Source organism: Chamaea fasciata, unplaced genomic scaffold (genome assembly GCF_029207755.1).
Source record: "Chamaea fasciata isolate MVZ Bird 193981 ecotype frontalis unplaced genomic scaffold, bChaFas1.0.hap1 SCAF_1, whole genome shotgun sequence".
Lineage (NCBI taxonomy): Eukaryota > Metazoa > Chordata > Aves > Passeriformes > Sylviidae > Chamaea > Chamaea fasciata.
The window spans coordinates 140,400,313-140,425,767 of NW_027094086.1; the positions used below are offsets into that span (position 1 = coordinate 140,400,313).

Consider the following 25,455-nt stretch of genomic DNA (forward strand, 5'->3'; position numbering starts at 1 on the left):
GGTGCAACAGCTTCAGTTTGTTTTAAGCTTAATTCCATTCTTGAGCATGGATACAGCTGTTAAAAGCTGGTGGAGGCAAATAATATTTTAACCTCTAGACATTAAAAGCTCTTTATTTCTAGTTCCATAAAGGAACACCTGCCAAAATAATCAAGAAGAGAGATAGTTCTTAGACTTACGTTCAAAAAAAAAAAAAAAAAGAAAGAAAAATAGTGTTTCTCACATTGTTTCTTCTGCATTTTTTGTCTTTTGCCATAGAAGGCAATTTATTCCAGCATTCTGGGATTCAAATTGTAATATTCCTATCTATTGTGACCTTTTAAAATTCAGCTTTATTATATTACTTCATAGCAGCAAGTTCTAAAGAAGATGTAGAAAGTGTTTTGCTTTTGAAAATTAGGCCAGGGAAATTCATTACCAGAGACAAGTACACTGAACCACGTAATACATTGAAAATCGCAGCCTGTTTGATACAAAACCCATATTTAAGAAAATGACCCTTGGGTTTAAGCCACTGTTCAATGTGTAGACATAATTGCATACAAATGGTATTTCCATATCTCAGGTTTGCCATTACAGGGCCAACATTTTCAGTGATTTTTTTTTTTTTAAATGAGGTGGAGCATGCCTCCCTGTGTGTGTGGGAAGACTCACTGGCTTTTGCCAGCAGAAGCAGGTGGTGTTCTCCCACCAGCCATGAGTTTGTTTGGGATGAGTAGCGTAGTGATTAACCACCCCACCAGCCCTCCTCTTCAAACAGGCTGGCAGCCACCTGGCCCTTCTCCAAAAGTCTCTCCTGATTCAGCACATCTTTGCAGCAGCCAGAAGCACCCCCTGCAGTAGTGAGTGCATGGCAGGCTCTACCTGTCCTACTCTGATGTCCCATCATGGGACATCATGGGCTGGTACTATGTCACACTAGGGCATTGTGTATTTAAATGCTCTGAAATGAAACCAGCTCCATTTATCAGAAATAATGAACTTTGGCACATTTACATTGGAGACACTTCACTTGGCTCTGTGTGTGGGGCTGTTATGAGGTTGCTCTAGTTTCCAGCCTAAATTTCCCAGTCTGCAGCCAGTTGGTTCTCTCTGGGAGAGAGAGACAGGGAGAGCCAGAAGAAAGGCTGTGTGTGTAGCTGGGTGAGCTTGATTAAAAGTTGAAGACCTACACTAATGTCTCCCAAAGATACCCTGATGATGTCACAAATCCTAGATTACAGTGAGTTCTCACTGGCTGAGGACCTTATTAAACTTTTACAAATATTTGCTGCAAGTAGTCTTGTTCTTTTTCTGTCTTCTCTTACTTGAACATATACTTAAAACCCGAGACTGAGTAAAGGAGGCCGCAGCAAGTGAACAAAATAAAATGCTCATTTAAGGCATGTTCAAGAAAGGAGTTGAAAGCTACACTAAGTGCCTTTCTCATGGAGAGATGTTTATCATCCTCACTTTTACTGAAGGATGATAAAGAGCCTTGTTCCAGCAAACAGTGTGTCTGGAGTCAAGCCCAAGTTATCACCAAGGAAGCACAAGTGATTTTTCACAACCCTCAACATGCTATTGGAAGATTCAGCAATATGGTAATGAAGTAGGTGTAGGAATAGAGTCTTAATCAAGCTCCTATTTAATTTTTAATTCTGATTTCTCAAGTACACGCTGGTGGGAAAACAGTGACAAGTTTATGCTGTCTTTTTACTGAGGTGTAATTTCATCTGCTGTGCACATGGACCTTGACAGGCCTGAGAGGCTGGCCTGTGCAATACTCATGAAGTTCAACAAGGCCAACTGAAAGGTCCTCCACGTGGGTCAGGGCAATCCCAAGCACAAAATACAGGCTAAGCAGAGGATGGCTTGAGAGCAGCCCTGCCAAGAAGAACTTGGAGGTGTTAGCTGGGGAGGAGCTGGACATGGCCTGGCAGTGTGCTCTCGCAGCCCAGAAAGCCAAATGTGTCCTGGGCAGCATCCAAAGCACTGTGAGCAGCAGTGGAGGGAGTCTGTCCCTCTGCTCTGTTCAGCTGGGTGCTGCATCCAGCTTTGGGGTCTCTGACATAAGAATTCCATGGGTCAGCTGGAGCAAGTCCAGAGGAGGGTGATGAAGCTGATCAGAGGGTTGGAACACCTCTCCCATGACAGGCTGAGAGATTTGGGGCTGTGCAGCCTGAAGGGAAGAAGGCTCAGGGGATGCTTTGCAGCAGCCTTCCAGCACTTAAAGAAGGCTTACAGGAAAGCTGGAGAGGAACATTTTGTGAGTTTTTAATGATAGGACAAGGGCTGTAACTGGCTTTAACCTGAAAGAAGTAGATTACACGTTAGGGAGAATTCTTTACTGTGAAGCTGGTGAGACACTGGAACAAGTTGCCCAGAGAAGTGGATGCCCTATCCCTGGAAATGTTCAAGGCCAGGCTGGGTGGGACTCTGAGCAATCTGTCTAGTGTAAGATTTTCCTGCCCATGACAGGAGGATTGAAACTAGATGGCTTTTAAAGGTCCTTCCAAGCCAAACTACTCCATGATTCTATGTCTTTCCTTGCAATATAATTCTTACCTGTTTACATTTTCTTCTGTAAGTGCCTTTGAATTTCGGCCCCCACAAAATCCTTATGTAGTTGTTTTTCTTTTCTCTTTCTAAGCTAGAGTTGTACTTTAGAAAGGATATATTTTCTGATTTTTATATGCTTTATGTATATCTATAAATGTGGAATATTCAGTCTACGTCTTCTAAAACTGGATGTGAAAAGTTGAGATTTAGAAGGTTTGCATTAACAGTAGAGAGTCAAATTCTGCACTGATGTGAAGCAAATTAAGTTCATCTGCTAATTTGAGTGGCATAATATTACAGCTTCCATATGCTCTCTCCTTATGAACCTCCCAGCATTAGTGTATTGCTTTAAAGATGTTTTTTTGCTTCCCAGGGATGACTCCAGGGAATGCTGTATTTTCATTATTCGAGGAGCAGTTTTGCTTGCAAAGTTGACAAATTGTCTTGTGCAATATAGAGTGTAAGGAGCTTGTTTACACAGGCTGTCTGGAAAGAAAAAGACAGCATTTTGCACAGAGCCCCCAGGTAGTGCAGACACCAAGGAGATCCCATGTGCCACCTTCTTACTGAGCTTTGTGTTTCTGCAGTCTCACAATATCAGATTTTGTACATCAAAAATCTTTTCAGAATGATCTGCTAAATAAAAAGTCAAACTTCCATCTCCAGTAATGGACTTGACACATAATTTGGAATTTTGTGCTAAAATAACAGCTTGCTTTCCTTAAGAAGGAAAACAAATTAATAATTTGTTATATTTTGTTTTGCAATATTATAAGATAATGGTAAGGTTTTCTTCAGCTTTAGGATGGCAGGCAGGGGGAAATCACAGCTGAAGAAGAAATAGTGTATTTAGGAGTCTGGTGTCTGACCTCTTGAAATGTGTAATAGGATCAGAAGGCAAAGGCCAACTAAAGTGGATTTTTCACATCCAGTTTTGAGCCTAGCATTAACATGTGTATTTGAAACGACAACTTTCATAATAAAAGAATCTTCTTGAAAGCAGATTACCGTTTTACAGTCGCTGGAATGGAAATAGTTTTCATTTCTACGTAATAGAAAAATCAGTCAAGTCTCGATTTTGATGCATTTCCACAGGTATATCTTGAAAGACTCTTAACTTATGCAGAGATAGATATTTGTCCAGCAAACTGGAAGCGAATAGTACTGGGGGCAATTCTACTGGCATCTAAAGTTTGGGACGACCAGGCAGTGTGGAACGTGGACTACTGCCAGATCCTGAAGGATATCACTGTTGAAGACATGTGAGTGCAGTTTGTTTATCTTTGTCAATGAATGCCAAGATCTGTGTCTGTGAGGGTGACAGGAAGTTTTTTCATAAATTATATGAAGTTTGTATATTTGTGTTGTATCTAAACATGGTGGATGCTGATAGATGGCCTGAGGTCAGCTTGACAGCTGCTTATATAGAAGACATGAATTATTTTTGTTTTCTGATTGAAGTGTGTGTTACAACTGGATGATATTCATGCACAATAATGAAAACAGATTTACAGAATATTTAAATGTATGGTTTGATAAAAATCCCCACATCCAGTGAACCTGCATGTAGTCACTTCAGCATTACACTGAATTTCTGAAGAGTGGCCCAGGAGAACACATGATGAAGCAGTCTGGGGGAGGTGTATGGGGTAAACAGGGTAGGGTGGTTAGTTAGACTACATAAATTCAGTAAGAAATATTTGCATGTTTTTGTCCTTTATGATCTGTAGCTAATATACTGATCCAACTTCAAAGTCTGGGAGGTAAGGGATAATAAGACTGAGGCTGTGTATTTGAGATTTTTGAGGGTGCTTTTCAAAAGGGGTACAGCCAATGTCTTGTGCCACCAAATAGGCTTTATATTATCAGTTTACATAGAACTTTAGTCTTAGCTTGCAGAATGTACAATCTTGGCAGTATAAAAGGACATGTAAAGGTAATATTTTGTTTCTATTTATAGGCATCTTAAGGTGTAACTTTTTTTACTTGGATTTTTAAGTTGGGATCTTCAATAATGTGAATTGAAGTCAAAGACTCCATATCCAGCTTTTTGTTAGTCTTTTAGTATTAATTAATATTTATCATTATGTAAACATAGAATTTTGGCTTAAGGAGTGAGGATAAGGAAGGACAATGATTATGATGTAAGAATTATATAAGAGTAAAAAGTGAGGAGAAAAATAATTCAGCATTGAAAAATTACTGTACCAGATCTTCAGATCCTTTCTCTTCTATTGCCAACTGTGCAACTTGTATTTCATATTCCTTGCACACTTGCACAGCCGTCAAAATGTAACTTAAAGACAATATAATCATCAGTCAATGCCTGCTGGTAGCATAGCAGTGCAGTCACTAGGCTCTTCAGCAAACATTGGTAGCTTTCACCACCCATTTATTTTTTTTATTTCTCATATCTTGAAATCATCGTTTTGAGTGTATTGTATGTCCCTGCATAAGTATTAAGTAGGATGTCCGATTACTGTGCAATTTATGAAAATCTCCAGTCCTTAATTTTGTTATTTGGCTTATTTCTCAATGTACCTTTTAATGTGTTGGTACAGGGAATAATGTATTTGTACACCAAAGTTTTACAGGGTGGGAACAGAGCTCAAACAGGAACTCTATTCCTGTCAGGTATTTTGACAAACACGTTTTGTTTAGATGCTCGACACTTAATCACCACTGTGAATTTTGGTTGCATGTCTAAGGGAAAAATTGCTTTATTCTGTTCAGAAAGAGAGTATGATGAAAAATTCACGTTTCCCATGACTAATTCTAAATGATTGATTACGAAGAGCTGCAGGGAGTAAACAAGTTCTTCAGTAATTTATGTGTTAGAGTAATTTGCAGTGTTTATGAGAGGAGCCTAACAATTTTAGGGCAGGGGTGTGTGTGTGTGTGTTGTGGCATAGCTGTGTGTGCAGACCCACCTAGTGGAGGTAAAGCAGAAACTGCGAGAATTTTTTTTCCCTGCTAGGTTTTCTTTCCGAAATTGTGTTAGCTAAACTGATAAAGGTGCCCTTCACTGGCAAAACTTTGTGTCTGGATTTGATTGGCATTGCAGTAGCAGCTACTAGGTGCAGCATGTCTCATATTCCTCATTGGTGTGAGTACACTGATAGAACTTGGTAGAGAAGGTCAAACCTTAGGCTGGGATAATTGCATCTGCCAAGGATAAAAAATGAACTTGGTTTATACCATTTGCAATTTAAAGTAAAATTACATTCAGAATGCACAGTTTGAAACACGTTTCCATGTTTATCTTCTTTCCACAGGAATGAGCTAGAACGCCAGTTTCTTGAGCTGTTACAGTTCAATATTAATGTTCCCTCCAGTGTTTATGCCAAGTATTATTTTGATTTGCGTTCCCTGGCAGAAGCGAATAACCTGAGTTTTCCCTTGGAGCCCCTCAGCAGGGACAGGGCATGTAAACTTGAGGTAAGACTCCTTTTAGATTGCTCAGTGTTAAATGTATCGGGGGATTGGGAGTTTCTGTGCTGTTTCTTCCTTCTCCCATCTCTTCCCAGATACTCCCATGAGATATTAGAATATCATGAGCCTGATTTTCATAATGGTTTTGTTTATGCTTTGAGTATTCATGGCTGTGGGGAAAACTTTTTGACCCAGTTTTCTTGATACCTTACCTTGCTTTCCATTTCTTTTCAGTTGCAGTTGTCCGTATTGGCCTGGTGGAAGTACCCACAAGATTTATAATTATTGTATTCACAGTCTAGTGTTGTTCTTTTATTTGGTTTCTTAAAACTGATTATCCACCTTAAATGACAGAATATTAACAAGTGTTGCAGAAAATAGCTATTCCATGTTCTTCTGCTGCAAGTGCTCAGTTTCATGTGGATCCGAGTTTATCTCCCATGGTGTTTTTCTCAGTGAAGGGAGAACAGAAATGAGCACATGCCTTCAGTGAATAAGTCATGAATGCTTATGAAATGTGGATATACCACATGCCAGAAGCACTGTTGGATGGTCTGGACCTGTGAATGCCACAGACATGGGAGGAATTTAAATTATCAGCTAATTGTGGGCCCTTTGCAAGACTGCAACATATTTTTCCTCATTTTTTTCGGATATGTTTTTCAAATATGGGCATTATTGCACTGGGTGTGCGTTTTGTTACTAATTTTGAAAATTTTCATTAGATGCTGGCTGCTTTTAACAGCACACATCTTTAATTACATAACATTATTGCACTGGAGGTTGTTTGCCTCTTGGTTAGACTGAACTTTGCATGTTCTGAAATTCCTAGTACTCCTCTAGAACAGGCAGGCAGTTCTATGCACGTTTTTGTGGGGGGGAAATGGTGCGTGGGAAGCTTAATTGACTTGTTTGTGGCTCTAATGGGAACTAAAAGTGGTGGAGAAAGAATCAAAGCAAATTTCACTTAAGTTGGATTTCTCATTCTTTCTAAATATTCTTCCTAAATTTCACAGGTAGCTCCAATAAGAATGTCATTCTCTGTATGGAGCGTGATCTAAATTTGCATCAGATTTTGTTTCTATTAAAGAGAATATTTTAAAAAAAAATCCATTTGGATTATAATCTTACTTGAAAAGAGACGCTTTACTGAGTTATGGGAGTCTTGATAATAAGTGCTATTACATATATCAAATATAACTGAATTACCTTTTGATTTAGCCCACAGTTTCTTAAAACTGTCAGTCTATATCACACACAATGTATGGTTACAAATGAATGTAACAATGATAGTTCCTGAAACCTTAGAAGAAAAAAAAAAAGGGAAATGACTGTAAATAGCCAGATAATACTGGCAAATCCTCTGTACCAGCTAAAGAAAAGGCATACTTAAAAAGAACTAATGGAATATTTTTTCAATAAATCTGTATTATTAAAAATTTCCCCATTGGGCGTGCTTTGAGCTGCCAGCAGAAGTTGGCTGTGAATAACCCTGCTAGCCAGAGGATGTCTTCAGGGTAGAGAAAGAGTAACTGCTGTGAAACCAGTTTGGTCTGCCACCTCCTTGCCTCTATTCTGTGGCCAGAAGGAAGGGAACTGCCTTGTTCCCTGGCAGTGTGCGGTTGTCATTAGTGTGCCCTTGAAACTACTTGACAGCATAATTTATAGCCCAGTTCCCTGAGCACAGTTAAGCATTTAGCTTGCCAAGAGTCATCAAAATGCATTTGCAGCACTTCTGTAGTCTCTCGTGTGCTGTTCAGACCAGAGTTCTCTGTTTTAGAACAGTTGCCTGGATTGTCAAGTGGAGTAGATGTAGTACCACACAGGCTGTGATATTTTTGATACCGAGAGAAAAGCTGCAGTCTGTGATGAAAGACAACAGCCTCACAGCAAATGTATTCATACAGTGGAAGGATTTGCCTTGTGTGATAAACTAAAAAGACCTTGCTCAGTCCTAAGATTAAAGCAACTTACTGGCATTTGACATCATAAAAGGTGTTGCATAGAAAAATAGCTATATTATAAGATATTTTTGTTACTTTAGCATTTTAAAGCTATTTTTTTTTATATCTAAAGCAGAAGCATGAGATCTGACATGGCAGAATCTGCATTGCGATTTCTGCAAACATTGTGTAGTTGACAAACCCATGATAATGAAAAAAAAAACCACACCGTAAAAAGACCAAGGACAAGGCTAGCAAGAAATGTACCACATCAAAAGGAAATGCTGGGCAAGATCCATCAGCTTAGAGGTGTTACGAGAGATTGCAGTGCTTGTTAAGAATTATGTCACTTTCTCAAGCGTCTCCAGTGGATGTTTGCTCTTACTTAATGTTCTTACAATTGACACTTAAAAAGCAGATTTGTTTTTTAAATGACAAAATGAAAATAATTTTTTTAAAAAATCTTTTAATTATCTGTGGACTAAGGTGTCCTGGATTTCTTATACCAGTCCATCTAGTAGCCAGAAACCATTTTTATGACCCCTCTTGTTTTTTTTTCCTCCTGTTTTATGGAATCAGGCAAGTTAAAAATGGCAAATAAACTTTCATTAGATCATCCAGTCTGTCCACTTGCCAATGCTGTTTGTTCCAAACAGCATATGTTATAGTGTGTTTTGTTCTTTCTTTTAATTATGTCAAATGTCAAGGCTTCCTTTGCTTTTCCTGAGAACTGTTTTCTGATATGGGAGAATTTTTTCTGCCAAGAAGGTTGTTGGGTGTCCAGCCTTAATCCACTATTTCGTAATTTCCTACTCTTACACCTGTTTTTTCTCCCATGCACTGAGCTAAATACGAGTCAGATTCTCCTCTTTGGGTTAAGTCCTGTTGCTGCTTGTCATCTTAGCACCCTGCTTGTTTCAGGGTTTTCTAAGAGCATTCATTAGTGCACTCCCAATTTAACTGACTATATGTTGACTGAGATCTTTATTGTTCGGATGGTACTTGAGCACATACTTCAAACCCTTTTAAATATGTGCTGTTTCCTTGACCCTGAGGAGATACAGTCCCATAGATCAAACAGACAAAACCAGGAGAAAAACATGTAAGTTCCAAGCAGAGAAGTGTCTTTATATCCCTTCAGCTTTCCATTGTCACAGTGACTTGATTGCAAGTCTGTGTGTTTTTTATGTTCAGAACCCTCAAAGCCAGGAGGAAAAGGAAGAGCAAAACAATGCAAAACTCACCTTTTTAGGTCTTGGGGGTGATCAATTGTGCTTTTTTCATGCTTTATAAATTAAGGAGAACCACCTGCTGTTTGTTCCTGCTAAGTTTCCTCTGGTTTGTGAGTTTTTGGAGGGTGTGCAGCACTCGCAGTCTGTGCCTTTGTGCATTCCTGGTAGTGAGGCCATAACCAGCCGTGCTGCTTTCCTGCCCTGCACAAACGTGCATGCAGCCAAAATTTGTACTGCTGCTTCTACTATTACTACTGCTACTACTGCCATTCTCCAGACTTCTTCCTCCTTACTTGTCCCCTCCTCCAGTGATGGAATCTCTAGAAGAGTCATCTAACTCAGCAGAGGAACTGACTTGAGTTCTGTATGCATGGATATAATGTAAGAATATATCTGTGTCTGCATTCTAGCTGAATGTATACATTACAGCTGAGTCCAACAAAATTTCACATGATGGGTTACAGTGTTGCTGGGTTTTAAGAATGTTTTGATTTGACATGAGAAATGGTCCCTTGCACCTGTCAAAAATTGGTTTCTCTTTCTAGCAATAGATGCAGCAGAATTACCAGATGATAGGAAGGTGATTATAGCTATTTTTATTTATTTTAACTGAAGAACAATAATAAATATTTACAATTTTCTGCTTTTGTCTTGTTTCCCCATATGTTATACTAAAGTTGGCTAACTACCTTGCCAAGTATGCTCCAAATGTCAATTTTATAACTTACTTGCAAATGAAGAGGCATCTTTAGATGCAGAGCTGCTTTAAATGGCAGTGTGTTTCTTATCCATGTGATTCATCAGAATAGCCTAGAGATGCCAAATTTTAAGTGCCACTTCCAAGCAGCATTTCATTTTGTCTGACCTAGTGCCAGAACAGAAATTTCCCTGTGTCACACAGGCAATTTTGAAGTGATTACCTTCTCTGACTGTTTGATGCCTAAGGTAATAATAGCCTGATTTGGCAGCTGAAGGAAGCTGAGCTCCACCTCAGTACACTCCTTTGTCATGCCATGCCTTGGCACATTATTTCATGGATAAACATTTTTAACCTATTGAATTTTAAATCTGATTTAATTGCATAAACTCTCTTAGTCCATCAAGTTGCTGGTTAAATTTAAAAAAAAATTAAGCAGTTATGGTCTAAACAGCAATATGTATACTTGTGGTATTTTATTCTGTTGTTCTCTTTGTGTGCACCATGAAGGAAAACTGTGTTCAGGAGTAGTGTTAAAAAAAATATGCAGTTTTCAACTGAAAAGTAGAAACTGTTCTCTTGGTGGTGGTAGGTTTTATCTTGTTTCGGGGCTTGGGTTTGTTTAGTTTTGTTTTCTAATTTAATGATGTTTTGTGGCTGGCTTGACCAGAGCATTAGGTGAACTTGCTCTCAGATGTATGAGCTGTCTGCTTCTGCCATACCTGCCTCTGGTCTTTGCAGGACTATTCAAATTGAAGGACTCTTCACTGCTACAACTTGCTGTGCTATAGAAGTAAAGATCAAGAGAGAAAATGATGATCCATGGAATCTGGCTGTTTAATTATTTGTAATGCCTTGTGTTATAATCAAACATTTCTACTGGGTTTGTTTGCACAGCACTCTTTATTAAACATCTTATCTTAAGGCACAACTTGAAAGCATTCCTGAGTAAATAAAAAATGCTGCTTTAGTTTGTCATATTTTTGAATTTGACCTTGAGTACTCCTTGCAGTGAGCTTTCTCTGCAGTTCTGCAGTTTGATTGCCAGAGTTAACATTTCTACTGATGCCAACCACAGCCTGTCCCAGCCATATGAACTCTAATAGACAGGCTATTTTAGGGAACAGTAAATTCGTGCATGTGAGGTCCATAGTAAATACTATTTTTAAACTTCACTAAAAACAGTAAAAGAAACGTCAAACATTAACTCCAGGGTGGTATAAAAGGAGTTGACACTTGAATAGTGTTTGTCTCTCTCTTCAGAAGGTTTAAAAATGACTATGTATTTATAACATGAATTAAATTATTCTGAATATGAGTTTCATTTCCCTCTGGCACTATATAAGATGGCCTGGTCACATAGAAATGGTCATCCGCTGAAAGGTGAGTTAACATCAGCTCAGGAGGCAAAGCAGGGCGAGCGTTCTGCAAGGCCATTTCTTGACAGAGAAAAATATAATTACTACTTGAAGATTTTTAGGAAATTAAAAATTTAAGAGCCACACGATTTTTAAATTCTCCAAGTACACTTACAGTTTCTATAGTTGTTCTATTAATTTTTCCATGATTTTTCATCTGTGAAGGATGACACATCAGTTACCTTGTAGAAATGGATAAGCATTGTCAGCTCCCTCAGTGAGGTTTGTGATGGTTCACCTGCAAAGAAAAGGCTTGGGGTATGCAGAGTTCTTCTGAAGTTGCCATGTGGGGTAATTAATGGAAGTCTTCCTTCCAAGACTAATGAAATGAAAACTTGGATTTGAGGAGAATGTCTTCATGCTTTTTGCTTAATGAAGTGACTTTTGTAATTTCACCTGTGTGTAGGAATCTGCATTTGGTCTTGCTTTACCTGTACATCTGTGGGCAATGCACTTGAGGGTTTTTTTCATCTTTTCTCTTGCAGGCCATTTCTCGCCTATGTGAGGATAAATACAAAGACTTCAGGAAAGCTGCAAAGAAACGGTCAGTCAGTGCTGACAATCTGACTGTGGTTAGATGGTCCCCTGCAATTATCTCCTAACAGAGGAGACTGGAATATTCCTACAGATGTACTGTTTCATCCATCCATTTTTTTCAGAGTGGGCTGGGGACGGGGGGATAAAGAAAAAAAAAGACTTTTGATTTTTTTATTTTTAAATCTGTCAAGCTGCCTTTACAGTGCCTCCCCATTGTGTAGCACACGAGTGAAATACCTAACGGAAGGAGAAATGGAGAAATTGGTGATCGGGAGAGAAGATCGGCAACAATTATTTTCTCACTTCCACTAACAGCTTTACACTTTTATGAGGAAACAGCAAATCAGGTGCTTGGAAGAAGAAACAGAAAAATTAAGTAGAGGCAGAAAAATATCTACGAACTGTGCCATTTTCTATTATACTGTACTCATGAAGGGAAATGGCAGCATGAGAAAAAAACATGTAATCAGATGACTGTGCACTAGAGGAATGACATTGGGAGAGTTCCATCTTAAAGGTTTCTCTTAATATCTTTTTTGTTGTTGTCCTTGTTGTTGGTTTTTTTTTTGCATTCCTCATTGCTGCTTCCCAGGATAAATTCTTCCCCTTGCACAGCAGAAAATACAAAGTCTGTATTTACAGTAGCACAAGCCCCTGAATAAATAGCGTTGGGTTTTTTCACTGCACTTTTCTCTGTAACCTGTCTTATTAGCATTCTTCTTCTTAATTATTATGCATATGTTACATTTCTTGTATGCCTTTTATTGTATTTCAAAAGAGAGAACTTGACCATAGTGCTGAACCAAAAGTGTGTACAGGGATCAGAAGATCTTCGTAATTTCATGATGTGTTTTATTTATAGTATACTTGGGTGCGTGTGCCTTCCTGAGTTCTTGGAATCATTTATTTTTCCATAATATAAAGATACAGTTGTTAAAGTCTTGAGATGATGATGATGATAAGACTTGGGCCAAATCTCTGAAATTTCCAACAGATCTTGTGATCCTTTTTGCGGATTTTCATAGCATTAGAAGTTTAGCAGAATTCATCCATTTTGAAGGAGTTTGTGTTTTTTTTTTGTATGGCTTGACAAGTCCATTCCTTCACCTCCAGGTCCATTGTTGCAAGCAATATTCTCAATTTTTATATGTTTACTTTAAATCAAAGTGAGTCTGTTTGTATAAAATAAAAAATAATAAAAAAAATTGTTCCAATGAGAAGGCCTGTAGAAGAGCAGAGTGGAAATCTTAACAAAGTATCTGTCACAAGGAGATTTGATTTGGAAGCTAAAATACAAACCCTCATGTTTTTCATTGTAGGTGCTTATAGAAATTAAAAATAACTGAACTGTGAATATAATTTCCAACTCAGATTATTAAACTCCTCTGTTGTTGTTATTATTTCGCTCTTACTGTGGCTGTTGCCCCCTTGGCAGTTGTAAGAACTTTTTATACAAAATAACTTGTCAGCATAAGCATATTTGCCTCATAAAATCCCCAGTTTTGGTTTTTTTTGCACAGTTTGGAAAGATACAGCTGAGAGCTCTCAATTCCCTGAAATGTGTCTTGTGACTATCACTGATGGGAATGGCAGCAGATGTCCCTGATTTGTGCACTACTGTTGTAACCCACAAAGATTCCACGTTTGTTTTGTTAAGCCCTATGGGCTTGTAGCAACCTGGAGATGCACACTTGACTCCCAGGGCGCTCCTCTGGGCGGGGAGGCACCGACAGGATTGAAGCAGTGGAACCAAACACTTTCCTGTTAACTTTCCAATGTGACTGGTTTGGTTTGAGACATGAAGGCTTTGTCTATAAATTCTCCTGATGTTCTTTGGGCCTTTAAAATAATCTAATTCTCATCACTTCTTCTTGTGCCAATGCATCAGAACTGTGAGTATCCAAGTCCATTTTTCCCTTGAACATGGAATGTAAGGCAAGAGTTTATAACAAATTACAGCATTTGGAACCTCTTTACAGATAGTATCAAAAGGAACATTTTCAGAGCATTTGAAATTCATCCTTTATAAGCATAAATTAAGGCTTTAAAATATGTAAAATATTTTGATTTATCAACACTTTGCTAAACTATTTTCCATTTAACTTGATATCAGGAATATTGGTTTTATCCATTTCTGAGTGATAGAGATATGAACTTTGGATTATGTAAAGATATCAATGCATCTACTATAATTTTTGTGAAGTTTATTAAACTACTTTAAAGATTGTATAGTCTATTTATTGTATGTATGTACATACAGTCTGATACTTTAAAAAGTGGATTCCGTAAAACCTGGTTCAGTCTTGTTTAGACTATTGAATATCGTTTTAGCCTTGTGCACTGGACTCTACCTCTGTATAGGAGAATTTTCCATATTCTTAATTAGTACTGATTCTGTGATTAACTTGGTTATGTTTCTTGCACTAAGAATTAAAAAAAAAATCTGCTGTAAGTGTGGATTTTTTCTTTAGTTTTACCATATGAATCCTCTACATTTAGATGGATGTTTCTTTCCCTCATGGTTATAGAATAATTCTTTGCTTTTTCTTCTGGTTTGTTCCAGGGTTGCCAAAAAATACAGTACCTGTCAGTAAATCTGAAAAGTGTCTTTTGTTTGCAAGGTATTCTATACCAGGTAATTAAAAATTAATTATTATTTAGGATTATGTTGTGTTTAGTGTAGTTTTTTCATCATTGCTGTATGGAAAATACCATTGCAAAGTTAGAGAATCATCAGAGATGTAAGAAGGGAGGAGAACCACATAACATTTTAATTAACAGCACAAAGACATTGTGTTTTGCTGTAAATGTTTTCTGGATTAAGGTTTTCATTATTGCTTTGGTCACCGGCTCAGAACTGAAAAGGTGTAGGAGATACAATAAACCTGTCCCTTCAAGTATCGTTGTCTTAATGAATTATTTTTATATGTTGAGCCAGTGGGCCACTTGTTTGGTCTTTTATGCGTTAATAATTGGATCAATGTTTGAAAAAGGGGTTTTAATTGCACCCTTGTAAGGGTTTAATCATTCATCCCTATGCAGCCCAGAGTTGTTTCCGTAATTCCTCTTTCCACCTGCAGACCTCTTTATATCTGATTTGCTGTTTGTATTTCTTTGTTTGTCAGTGACATATATCATTCTGTCAGACACTGTCATGTGGGACTGAGAGCACTGGAGTCATGGGATAATGTGCAGAAACAAAACAGTCAAATCACCTTTTTCCACCTTCCCACAAACCCAGTCAGCTCTTCAAATGATGCATATTTTCTATTGCAAAAAATATGCAAAATCCTATCCTATAGCATGGAAATGGTTTTCTTTTGTTAAGAATTTTGGGATTTTTCTTAGAGAGACAGAAATTAGCATATATTGCATAATTGCTGTTTACATTTATGGAGTCTGAACTAAGACTTTGTGTTTTAGCACCTTTCTCTCCAGCTCCCCTAATGCCGGAAACCCTAGCTGTGATATAAAGACTAGAAGCAACAAAATCCTCATCAGAAAAGGGGAATGGTGTAATGGTTGCAGATGACAAAGTGACATCTGGTAGTGTTGGCTATATATAAAAATAGCAGCATGTGGGAGGGGATAGAGGAACTGAAAGAGCAGAAAAAAACCCCAGAATCTTAACACCTGAAGCAACAAATGATTTACAGTCATCCTTAGTTGGTAATGAGCATTTCATTTGTCAGTGACATGTTTAAACTCCCAACTGAAGTGCTGTATATCCACTGCAGACTCTGCTTCTTGATCTTCTTCATCTTCATGTGGAATCCACTCAGCCTAGCTTTTAGCACTTTCCTCACTTCTGTGTAAAACATATTTTTCTGTGATCAGAACTTTTTTTTACTTGAATTGGCAGTTATTGACAACATTGGTCCACTCTGCAGTGAAGTTCTCAGTTACTGTCTTTAATGGGTTCTGAGAAATCAGCTCAACTATAAACACAAACATACCTGTGTGAGTGCACTTATGTGTACGTGGAAATGTATCTACCCCCAAAGTGCCTTTGGGTAAGTGTCTTTCTGCTGTTTTTATCTTCTGTCTCGTCAACTGAACTCCATCTTGAGGAAACCACAGAACTGATGAGACTGAGCCGCATAAACTGAAGGTAATGATGGCAGATACGTAGTGACCACTGTTCTGTGAAAATGCTTTAAAAAGGGAAACGAGAGAAGAAAAGCTGCTGCTCGTAAGGAAAGCAATAGTGATAGCAGATGTAATTATGATGCTGAAAAGCATTGTTTCATACTGTGTGTGAACCTACTTTTCTGGATCTTACAAGAATCCACCAAAAGTAACTGGTGAGTTGCAGAACCACTGTATGAAAAGGATTGAATGCATTGAGGGCATTGAGGCACTGGAACAGGTTGCCGAGACAAGCTGGGGATGCCCTATCCCTGGAAGGGTTCATGACAGGAGAATTGGAACTAAATTCTCTTTAAGGTCCCTTCCAAATCAAGCCTTTTGATGATTATAGCTAAGAAAGCCAGGTGTGAGTCTATTTGTTGCCTGGCCTGGATCACTGGGCTCTTCCCACTAAAGAAAGAAGGAACAGGATGGCAAATTGAAGAAAGGCAGGTGACAGAGCAGGACAAATATACTGTATTTCTTGTGTTCCTTCTAGAGTAGTTGGCCTGATGCAATTTGGTGGGAAAAAAGATTGTTTTTTTCATGCCCTTTACACCTTGTGTTTCAGTATTACCAGCAGAGACTTTCAGCTGTTACACCTGGAGATACTGTTTGGTGAAGATATGCTAAGCAAGCTTCTTGGTGTGGTGAAATGTGGCCATATACCTATGAGTTGTCCAGAATCTCTGTTAAAGAGTTGGTAAAGCTCAAGATGTCAATAGTCTCTACAGATGGAGAGCAGCAAATAACAACAAAATGTCAGAAGTTGTATTTTGTAAAATACAGTTTCCCAATGTACTTACATAATTTACTTAACGTACCTGATTTAGTTTCAGATGTTTTTTCCTTGCATTTCTGACACATAGACCAGGGTGTTGTGGTAACTAATGCAATAAAACTTTGAAGCTGGAAAATAGCACTTTCTGGAACTAGCACTGCCCCCCATTTGAATTCACTGGCAGTGAAGTGAATCCTTGAAAAGCAGATGAAGACTTGCTCATGTGACATGAGGTCTTCTCTAAACAGGCATTAGAGTAAGACATCACCTTCATGTAAGAGATTGCACCGCACACTTAAGTATGGAGCTAGTTCTCTTAGCTGTAGGTTTTCTTGCTTCACTGCTCTGGGTTTTCATGCCCTTGTATTTTAGAGGTTAATATAAATTATTCTCCATGGAAACAGTATCTTGGGAACTGGCAGCTGTGATACCCTTGCTGTCTTACATTTAAGAAATACAGATCATCCTGAGGCCACATACTTCTCATTTAATATATTTCAGGCAAGTGAAACATCCTGCTGTAGAAAAAAGAGAAGGCAATAAAATGGGGATTGGTGTGCTAGAAGGGCTGTGCGGCACAATTAAGTGTGTATATTTAAAAAATAATCCAGGAAATAAAGATGGGTAAAAGTATTCGTACCTTTTATGCTGTCAATACCAAAAGGCATTGATGATACTTTGAGAAGTGTGATGGTGTTAAATCTCCTGGGCAAAGAGTTTAAGGGATTATTCAGTGGGAGAGAATATGCAGAGTGTTTTGCCATAGATCTGGGGAGGAGGAAGACAAGGCTGTACTGAGCAAAATGGTACAGAACAGCATGTAAAATACATACACCAAATAATCTTGAACATAAGCATTAGAATGGCAGAGCTCTCTTGATGTTGGTGAACGATTTCAGTGTTTGGAAAGTATTGGTGGTCACCTTACTTCCATAATAGCATCCTTTTCCTTTTGTGGCCTTCCAGTAAAAGGTCATCCTGTTTAGGCAAAAGCTTAGTACACATTGTTAAGTATTAGAATACAATCAGTAATACTTGAAGGTAGACTTTACAAAAAGAAAGTTTAAAAAAGTAGTAAGGGTTCCTGTTAAGTACAAAAGCTGCAGGAGGTAACCTGATGCTGCTGTGGGGCTTCATCAGTATGATCATTATGTAAGGGGAGTCTCCTATTTGTGCCGACTTCCAGCACAGGTCAGTCCCACTTCTGAAGTCACAGGCTGGGAAGGTGAGAATTGCAGAGAACAACCTCCCATCCCCTGTCCCCTGGTTATAACAACCCAATCTCAAGTCCTTTGTAGTTACAGTAATTTTGCACAGCAAGTTTTGAACAGAGATGGAGAATTGTCTTCCAACTTACATTGTTGCTTTGCACAAAAGCAAGAATGGTTTAAATGTGTAAATCACCTCCAGCATTTGTAACATAAAATATTTAAGTTATTACTGCAAACAGGTACGTACCTCACACTCTGCCATAGGAATGAGTCCATGGTCTGAATATGTTCTCTCCCAGTGCTCTGTAGGGAACCTATTCGAAGTCTGTCCTCTGAGAAAGTAGAGGAATGATTCTTGTAACCTAGGAAAATAGTTGGGTGTATCTTGATAATTTTGAGTGCTGTTGGGTAAGGTGATCTTCCAGATCTGCCTGATTTAAGGCTTTGGATCAATGGTTCCTTCAGCTGAACAGAAATAAATACTACAAAGCATAAAGAGACAGTACTGACTTCATCTGGAGAAATTGTGGTCATGTCACCCTGACACCGAGCTTCAGCGATCAAAGGACTGGCCTGATTCTTCTGCTTCCCCATTTAATCATGAATCTCAGTGAAAACACTGTCAATGTTTCTGACCTGTGAGAAATCTAGACTGTGAAATCGTTGCTTTTCTGTGGCCTGTCATTGTGGTACATCAGAAAGGCTTTTTTTGTTCTGCTCTGTTTTGCTGGCATGTGGCAGAACAAAGTTGTTCTGCCCCTTAAAGTGTGCAAATAGCTGAACCATGTGTTAGCTGAAACTGTGTGCTCAGATATCTGATTCCCAGCTGTGACATTTTCCCTTAACCTTTTCTAAAATAATTTTCTCTTAGAAAAAGGAACCAGGGCAAGCAATCAGTTTTAAGTTTTCTCTGAAATAGATAGCAAAGCAGCATCTTAATTTTTTCCATTTCAGAGTTTTTTTATAATTTCAGACTTGAGCTTTTTCTTGTCAACTCTGTACGAGTATGCATGTAAGCATTTATTTTTGGTTTTAATTGCATTAGAAAAGGAATTTCTATGGCAGTTGCTAATAGAAAAACTGTTATTTAAAATGTCATTTGAACCTGTTGTTTGCCCCCCGAGGAATGCATTTATCTTTGACTTACTAAGAATAGGTAAATCCAGTGATACAAGATTGCAGATTGCAGGGTTTTGCCCTGTCCCCTTCATCCTGTTACATGAACAATGAACTTTTAACCATTTTCCAATATTTGTAAGAAATTTTACAGATTTCTAATACTTTCAATATAAACTGAGAGCTTCAGAGGATTGGGGATGCAGAGAATAAAAGAAGACTGTAGTTTTGATTTCTAACAATTAGAGAAAAAAAATTAGAGCAGACTCTAATCTCCCTCAGCTTTTCTTCTTAATGAAGTGTCCCTAGAAACAGTTTCAGCATCTGTTGCTGAGTGTCCTGTGTTCTCCTGAATGCAGGATTTCTCAGGATTTGAACAGAAAGCCCCAACCCCACCAACCCTTTAAGGGCTGATGTGCATTCCCAGGGAAATCAGGCCGAAATGCAATACAAAATGGTGGGTGATGCAGCAAGGTGGGGGAAGAGGATCTCTTGGGGCAGTGGAAAATTGCCCTTGAGCTGAGTCAGTACCAGACTGAGGGGGTAGGTGAGGAACTCAGGCTTCCCACCCCACAAGTTCCTTACGCTCATCCTTGCAGCCACAAGCCTGAGCTGCCACTCTTGGCAGTGAAAAGTTCGAATTCTGTGGGTCTGCACTGGTTTGTGTTGTCCAATGTCTGTGTACGGGACACAGTGAAGTGAAATTGGGTCTGTATGACTGGGCAGCCCCAGTGCATCTCTCTCCTAACACAGATTTGCAGCTGTTTTCCCCTGTGTGGATCTCTCGCATCTGCCTCTGCATCTTGCCTGGCTGTACTTGTCAGCGCAGGCTGTGCTGCTGTCTGGGGATCTGCCTGCTGGACAGAGCTCCTGGCAGCTCTAAACACACCTAGCTGGGCCTCCTCCCTGCTCCAGTACGTGATATATTGCATTAGAGCAATGTCTCAATTGGTGTTAGATTACACCGACAATGGGTAGGCATCATAGAATGGTTTGGGTCGGAAGGGAACCTTAAAGATCATCTCAGTCTCTCCCTCTGCCATGGGCAGGGTCACCTTCCACTAGACCAGGCTGGTCAAGGTCCCTTCCAGTCTGACCTGGTTTCACTGGTTTATCTGCACATACTTCAGCAATGTATTTGGTGGGGTTTGTGCACTAAATCAGTGGCCAGACAAGATGGAAGCCTTATCATTTACACTTGTGTAATGTACCAACACCTGCCCTGAGAGCAGAGGCAGAGCAGAGCTGAAGCACTGAGCTCACCTGAGGGACTTTGGGTTACTGTATCAACATTAGATGAGTTGAGCCTCTAAACCTGAGGGATGAATCACGTAATTGCTGAAGGCAGGAAGGGACGGTAGGGGGGTCACATTACTTGAACTGAAAATTGCTTTCGCCTGTCTGAGCACCACAATGTGGGGAAGGAATTCCTGCAGATCAGAAACAAGGGTCTGGGGGATTTTGCCACAAAGCTCTAAAGGGAGAATTAGTCCATACACGAGTAGCTGTAATATTAAAATGAAAAACTTTGTCCTCCTGACTCTATGTGAGAAGCCACATTGTTACTGTGGGGAAATGCAGTTTAAGCATGTCCTGAAGAACTCATGCTAAATTTCAAAGATGTAAGACCTTCTAAAGACTATATTTTTGCATATAAATGAATGTGGCCATTGAAAGAAAGGTCAATCATCTTATATACACATAAATATGACGTAACTTCCTTTGCCAAATACATAAAGGATACAGTTCATTCAGGAATGCAGGTATAGTGTATACCATGATTCGGTTTGGCAATTTATTGGATTGATTCTCCAGAAATGGAAACATCATTTGCAAATTGTGTGGGTTGATGTACTTAAACAACTATTCTTTGAGGTGTTTCCTAAGAGTTTCTGGATGGCCTAAATATTTTTTCCCCAGGAAGGGAAGTGAAGGCAGTCAAAAGAAAAAGCAGCAAAATGTAAAAAATGTGGAGAAAAAAAGAGGAGAAACTGAAATGGTAACAGTAGTTAGGAGACATAATACAGGTCACAAGGGAATATATCCATAAATATCTGTGGCCAGTTGTCCTGGGTCTGCCAGCACTCAACCCACTACACCAGTAATTGGTAGCAATTTTGTTGATTAGATTGAAATGTCAGAGTATCTGTCAATGCAGAGGAGGCAGAAAGACTGAACTAATGGCCCTGTTTAGTCTTTTTGTGCTGTGTTTGTGTCTTCCTGTAGTAATAAAATTTCATTTCTGTTACTGGTACTGAAAGAATTTTCAGTGGAGGCTATGAGATAACTTGGAGTCACAAAATTGCTTTACCCAAGTGATCTGAAAGGTTTTGCTGAGGCAAAGCTTGGTTGGCTGGAGATGCTTCTCAGTTCTGGGGAGGAACTACCTTTGGAGTAAGCTTAAGGAGAGCAAGTGTAGAAATGGGAGATGGTTTATTCTGTGTTTGTGCTGGGCACAGTGAAAGGAGAGGCTGAAGTGCTGTGCAAGGGATGGATAAGTGAAGGGAGCATAATCAGTAATCCCTGCTCTTTCATGGAAAATTGACTGTCAGACTATCATTTAAAAACAAACAGGACATAAATTGGTGTTCTTCCCCATTTCTGCTGTGGTTTACCTGCCCAGCAGACCCTCACTGCTCGCTGCTTTGACCCCAGTAGGACATTTACCAGTGCACTTATGCATGGTGTGAGATTTCTTTGCCTCTGGACAACATTGGGGGCTGCTCCAGGGTAAGGAGCAGTGCTGTGTGTTCACAGCCTGCCTTGGGGATGGCTCCTGTGGGAAATCCACTCTTGATCATTCCTGGCTGTTTTTCTTTGCTCTCTAAAATATCCGAATAAATCCTTCAGGATCTGTGTTACCTTTTTGATGTTGTGGAAAACATTTTCAAAGGAATGAAGGAGAGTTGGTGTTGAACTCCTATTAATTTTACTAAGGACTGAGCCATCAAGCTGAAGTTTATGATGCTTTTCTCTTTAAAACAAAAGATCTTGGTTGATAGAATACACGGAACATGAATACTATTGCAGTTTAATGAGGGAATTCCTTGTGTACTGCCCAGTATTGCCCGGTGTTGAGTTCATTAGCAATGATTATTAAAAATGGCTCTTGGAAGAAAACAAAGCAGAAATCATTGAAACTGTAGGCAACTGGTATGGTAGGATTGTATTGTAAAGCAGAGGTTTGGGGTGGAGGGCAAATTTAAATCCTGAAATAAAAATTTGGGGTAATTTTTTCTAGTGTTGTAGAGGTTGACCTATCTGAAATTTGTTAAAATTACTTTTTACAAGGTCACACTAAACTTAAATAAACAGACTATGGGCAATTCACAGTTTAAGGTCAAAACAAACCTCATAAAACCATAAGGTAATATGCACCTCATAAAGGTGAGGTACAAAAACTCAATTTCATGTTGTCCTTCAAATGGCCAGATGTACATACAAAAGTTGTGCATCCTGATATTGATGCAAGAAATCTAATAATTCTTTTGTCTAGTAAGCTGTGAGTAGCAGCTCTGATGAATATTAGATCTTTCCCTTCATTGTTCATTAAACATGGCTGAAGATCAAAATTTCTCATTATGAAACAATATGATAGATGTACACATTCTTTTTAGACAGAGGTACTCTTCTGGATAAGGATTTTATTATGCACAAGATACGGCTTCATTTATTTAAAGCCATATTTTCAAGATGTAGATGAGATTTAATAGAATGTACTTTTTGACTTCTGCATAGAAATGAATTTGACTTGAAAATGACATTTCTTCACATGTGAGAAGAAATCCATAGTTGGTACTGCCTGCAACGGTTTCTGAAATTTAAGTTGTATGTGAATTAGTGGGGGGAAAATACCATTTCTCTTTTCAGCTTCCTTCTTTCATTTAGTCTTTTCCCCTGTGCTTGGTTTAATGACCATATAGTTCCAGTGCATCTGTCCGTGGTGAAAGAAAAAGCAGTGTCAGTGTTCAATAACAGAGACAACAGTATAGGGTTTGCTTCCTAAAATGATCAGCCATGAAATACAAGTAGGTGTAAAGAACTCTTCTTTTAAATCCACAGTGGCTGCCTGTATGTTAAATCTAAGATGACTGATTTATTTACTGAAATCCAGAACTAACACATTAACCTCTTTCGCTGTGCATGCTGCAAACGGGGATACTTGCCCTCCACAGCTTTAGCAATATCATACTCAGAAACAAAGTATTAAATTTAAAACATGGTGACCCAAAGATTTTCTTGCCATCTCCTGTTTCTTATGAAATCTGTTTCCCAATTACCTACAGCCTCTTTCTTATTTAAACAATTTCCATAGTACCAACTCACCATACTTTTTGCCTGCCTGACCACTGTTAGGTGCAGACCTGCTTGAGGGAAGAACTCCTTAGTGCCAAATTTGGGCACTAATGAAACATGAAATCACCTGCTTCATCATAAAACACAAGATCCTCAAACATTCCAAACCTTCAGTTTTCTATTTGGCACTGTGAAGAAAGGTAAGTGTAAAACTCGGTGTCAAATGTTAAGTGCAAAATTGAAAAAAGAGCTGGAATCTCTCTTACACAAGACTTTTTTTTGTATTACAGCAGAACAAATTTCAGTAATAATGTCATGTGCTCATGTAGCTACCTATTTCAGTGGGAGTTAAGCAGACACTAATAATGTACTTTTGAAAATCCAGTGGACTCACTTTGTACTTTTACTACCAAGTAAATGAAATACTTTTGTAGAAATTGGCCCTGAGCTCCTGAATGAGAATAGATTTTCCATTACTTAATTTTCTGTCATATCTGTCTCGAAGTGTTCAAAATTTTTGGTTGAGTAGCTGTGAAGTTGCTGAACCAAAGTCTGAAGAAGAGCTGCTTTTTCCATTTGTCGTCCTCTTAGAAGCAGGTTCCCTGTAGAAATATGACTTCTCTGAATATTCAAACATTAAGAATAAGGGGCTCTGTTTGAGACAGTGCGGGACAATGGTCTAAATCCTTAAGAGCATGCAGTAACAGTCTTTTTTTAGGTTTACTAAATTAGTAGAGGAACAGTGAGACAACACAGCACGTGCGAGGCACTGAGGCACCAGGCTTAGGCGTCCGAGAGGACCGAGCTGGTCTGGAAGTCAGCAAGGTTGAATCCAATCTGAATGAGCAGTTAAAAAATGAGCTGAACCTCACTGTTCTGGGTGTCCCTCTGGGCTGTTTTAGATGCACATTTATGTACATTTGAGCATGTGTGCATGCAGCTGTTCCCTGGGAAAGGAAGGCAGGAAGAGATGGGGAAGAGGGAGGCATGTTTGTTGAAAGTTTCCTTTCCTTGCACTCAATTCTGCTGCTTCTGGGGACTGATGAGTTAGAGGCTGAAAAACGGGGAATAGGAATTGTTTAAGCTCCCCATGGAATAAATAGTTCATGATGGAAAACATTCACTGCACCCCTACCTCAGTGTGTGTAGGCTCTGTAGCCCAAAATCTAGAGCTGGGATTGCCTTGCCCTCCCCATGTCTGAGTAGTTGTGGTGTCTGTTCTGGGCCCAGGCTACTTTCAAATGTATTTCCCTGCAGGAACACTCGAGTGGCAGCTGGACACAGGTCCTAGGGAATGCAAAATGGGCAGTGCTGTGTGTGCCTGTGTAAAGCAAAGGGCTTTCTGTGCTGTGCTGGCTCCTTGGCTGGGTGTGTGCTGTGAAGATTTACATACGTATGTGTGTGTGTGTAGCACATATGTCTTTAAAAAAGCATTTGTTTTGGACATCTTTTCCTACTACTTTGCTGTTGTCCTTCACATCTAGTTTTTTTTTTTCTCCCCCTTTTTAAAATTTTTTAAAAAATTATACAAATTTTAAAATAAGGCCATCAAGATAAATTGCTTTTTAATGTTTACTGTCCCTTCCATATAGATTCACCCCTCCCCCCCATTTACAAATCACCTTCAGAAGAGCTAGATTTACTGCAAGTTTCATCCCTAATACATAATTTTTCCTAACTAGAAAAATTCTAAGTAGATTTTTAATTTAGACTAAAATATTAGATAGCATCTGTGTTTTTTCTTTCTTAAATTATGGTATGCCACATGACCGGGACTGAAATGCCAGATCCCTTTGTCTATTAGGGAAGCTGCTATGCTGACCTATTTTACCTTAACATTAATTAAATGGGTGGAGGGATGTTCCTTCACTGCCAGGTGCTGTGTAGGGTGCAGTCTCCCTTAGAAACTCTCATTTCACTTGGGTGTCATTAGTGTAGGTCTTGACTGGGTAAGACAGATGAGTTTGGGATTTGCTATGCCAGAGGAATGCCTTTATTTTCTGTGAGCTTTTTTGATGTGGATGTAGATTGTGGCACCATTCAGGTGACAGATTTGATCCTGAACTGGCTTCAGACTAGCTCTGCCTCACCTCTGGATGTCCTTCTGAGCCAAGGACTAGCTG

The 25,455-nt window shown here is 39.0% G+C and overlaps 1 protein-coding gene across 2 annotated transcripts in view; it reads left to right on the forward strand.

The window, feature by feature from the left end:
- The window catches only part of CCNY (cyclin Y), a 119,049-nt gene extending 104,586 nt beyond the window's left edge, over window positions 1-14,463 (forward strand). For both annotated transcript variants that reach the window (XM_066200337.1, XM_066200345.1), the window contains 3 exons: window positions 3,637-3,803; window positions 5,817-5,979; window positions 11,749-14,463. In XM_066200337.1, the coding sequence (XP_066056434.1) occupies window positions 3,637-3,803; window positions 5,817-5,979; window positions 11,749-11,865 (447 nt within the window). In that variant the 3' untranslated portion in view covers window positions 11,866-14,463. The remainder of the gene's footprint in view (window positions 1-3,636; window positions 3,804-5,816; window positions 5,980-11,748) is intronic.
- Window positions 14,464-25,455: the final 10,992 nt, after the last annotated feature.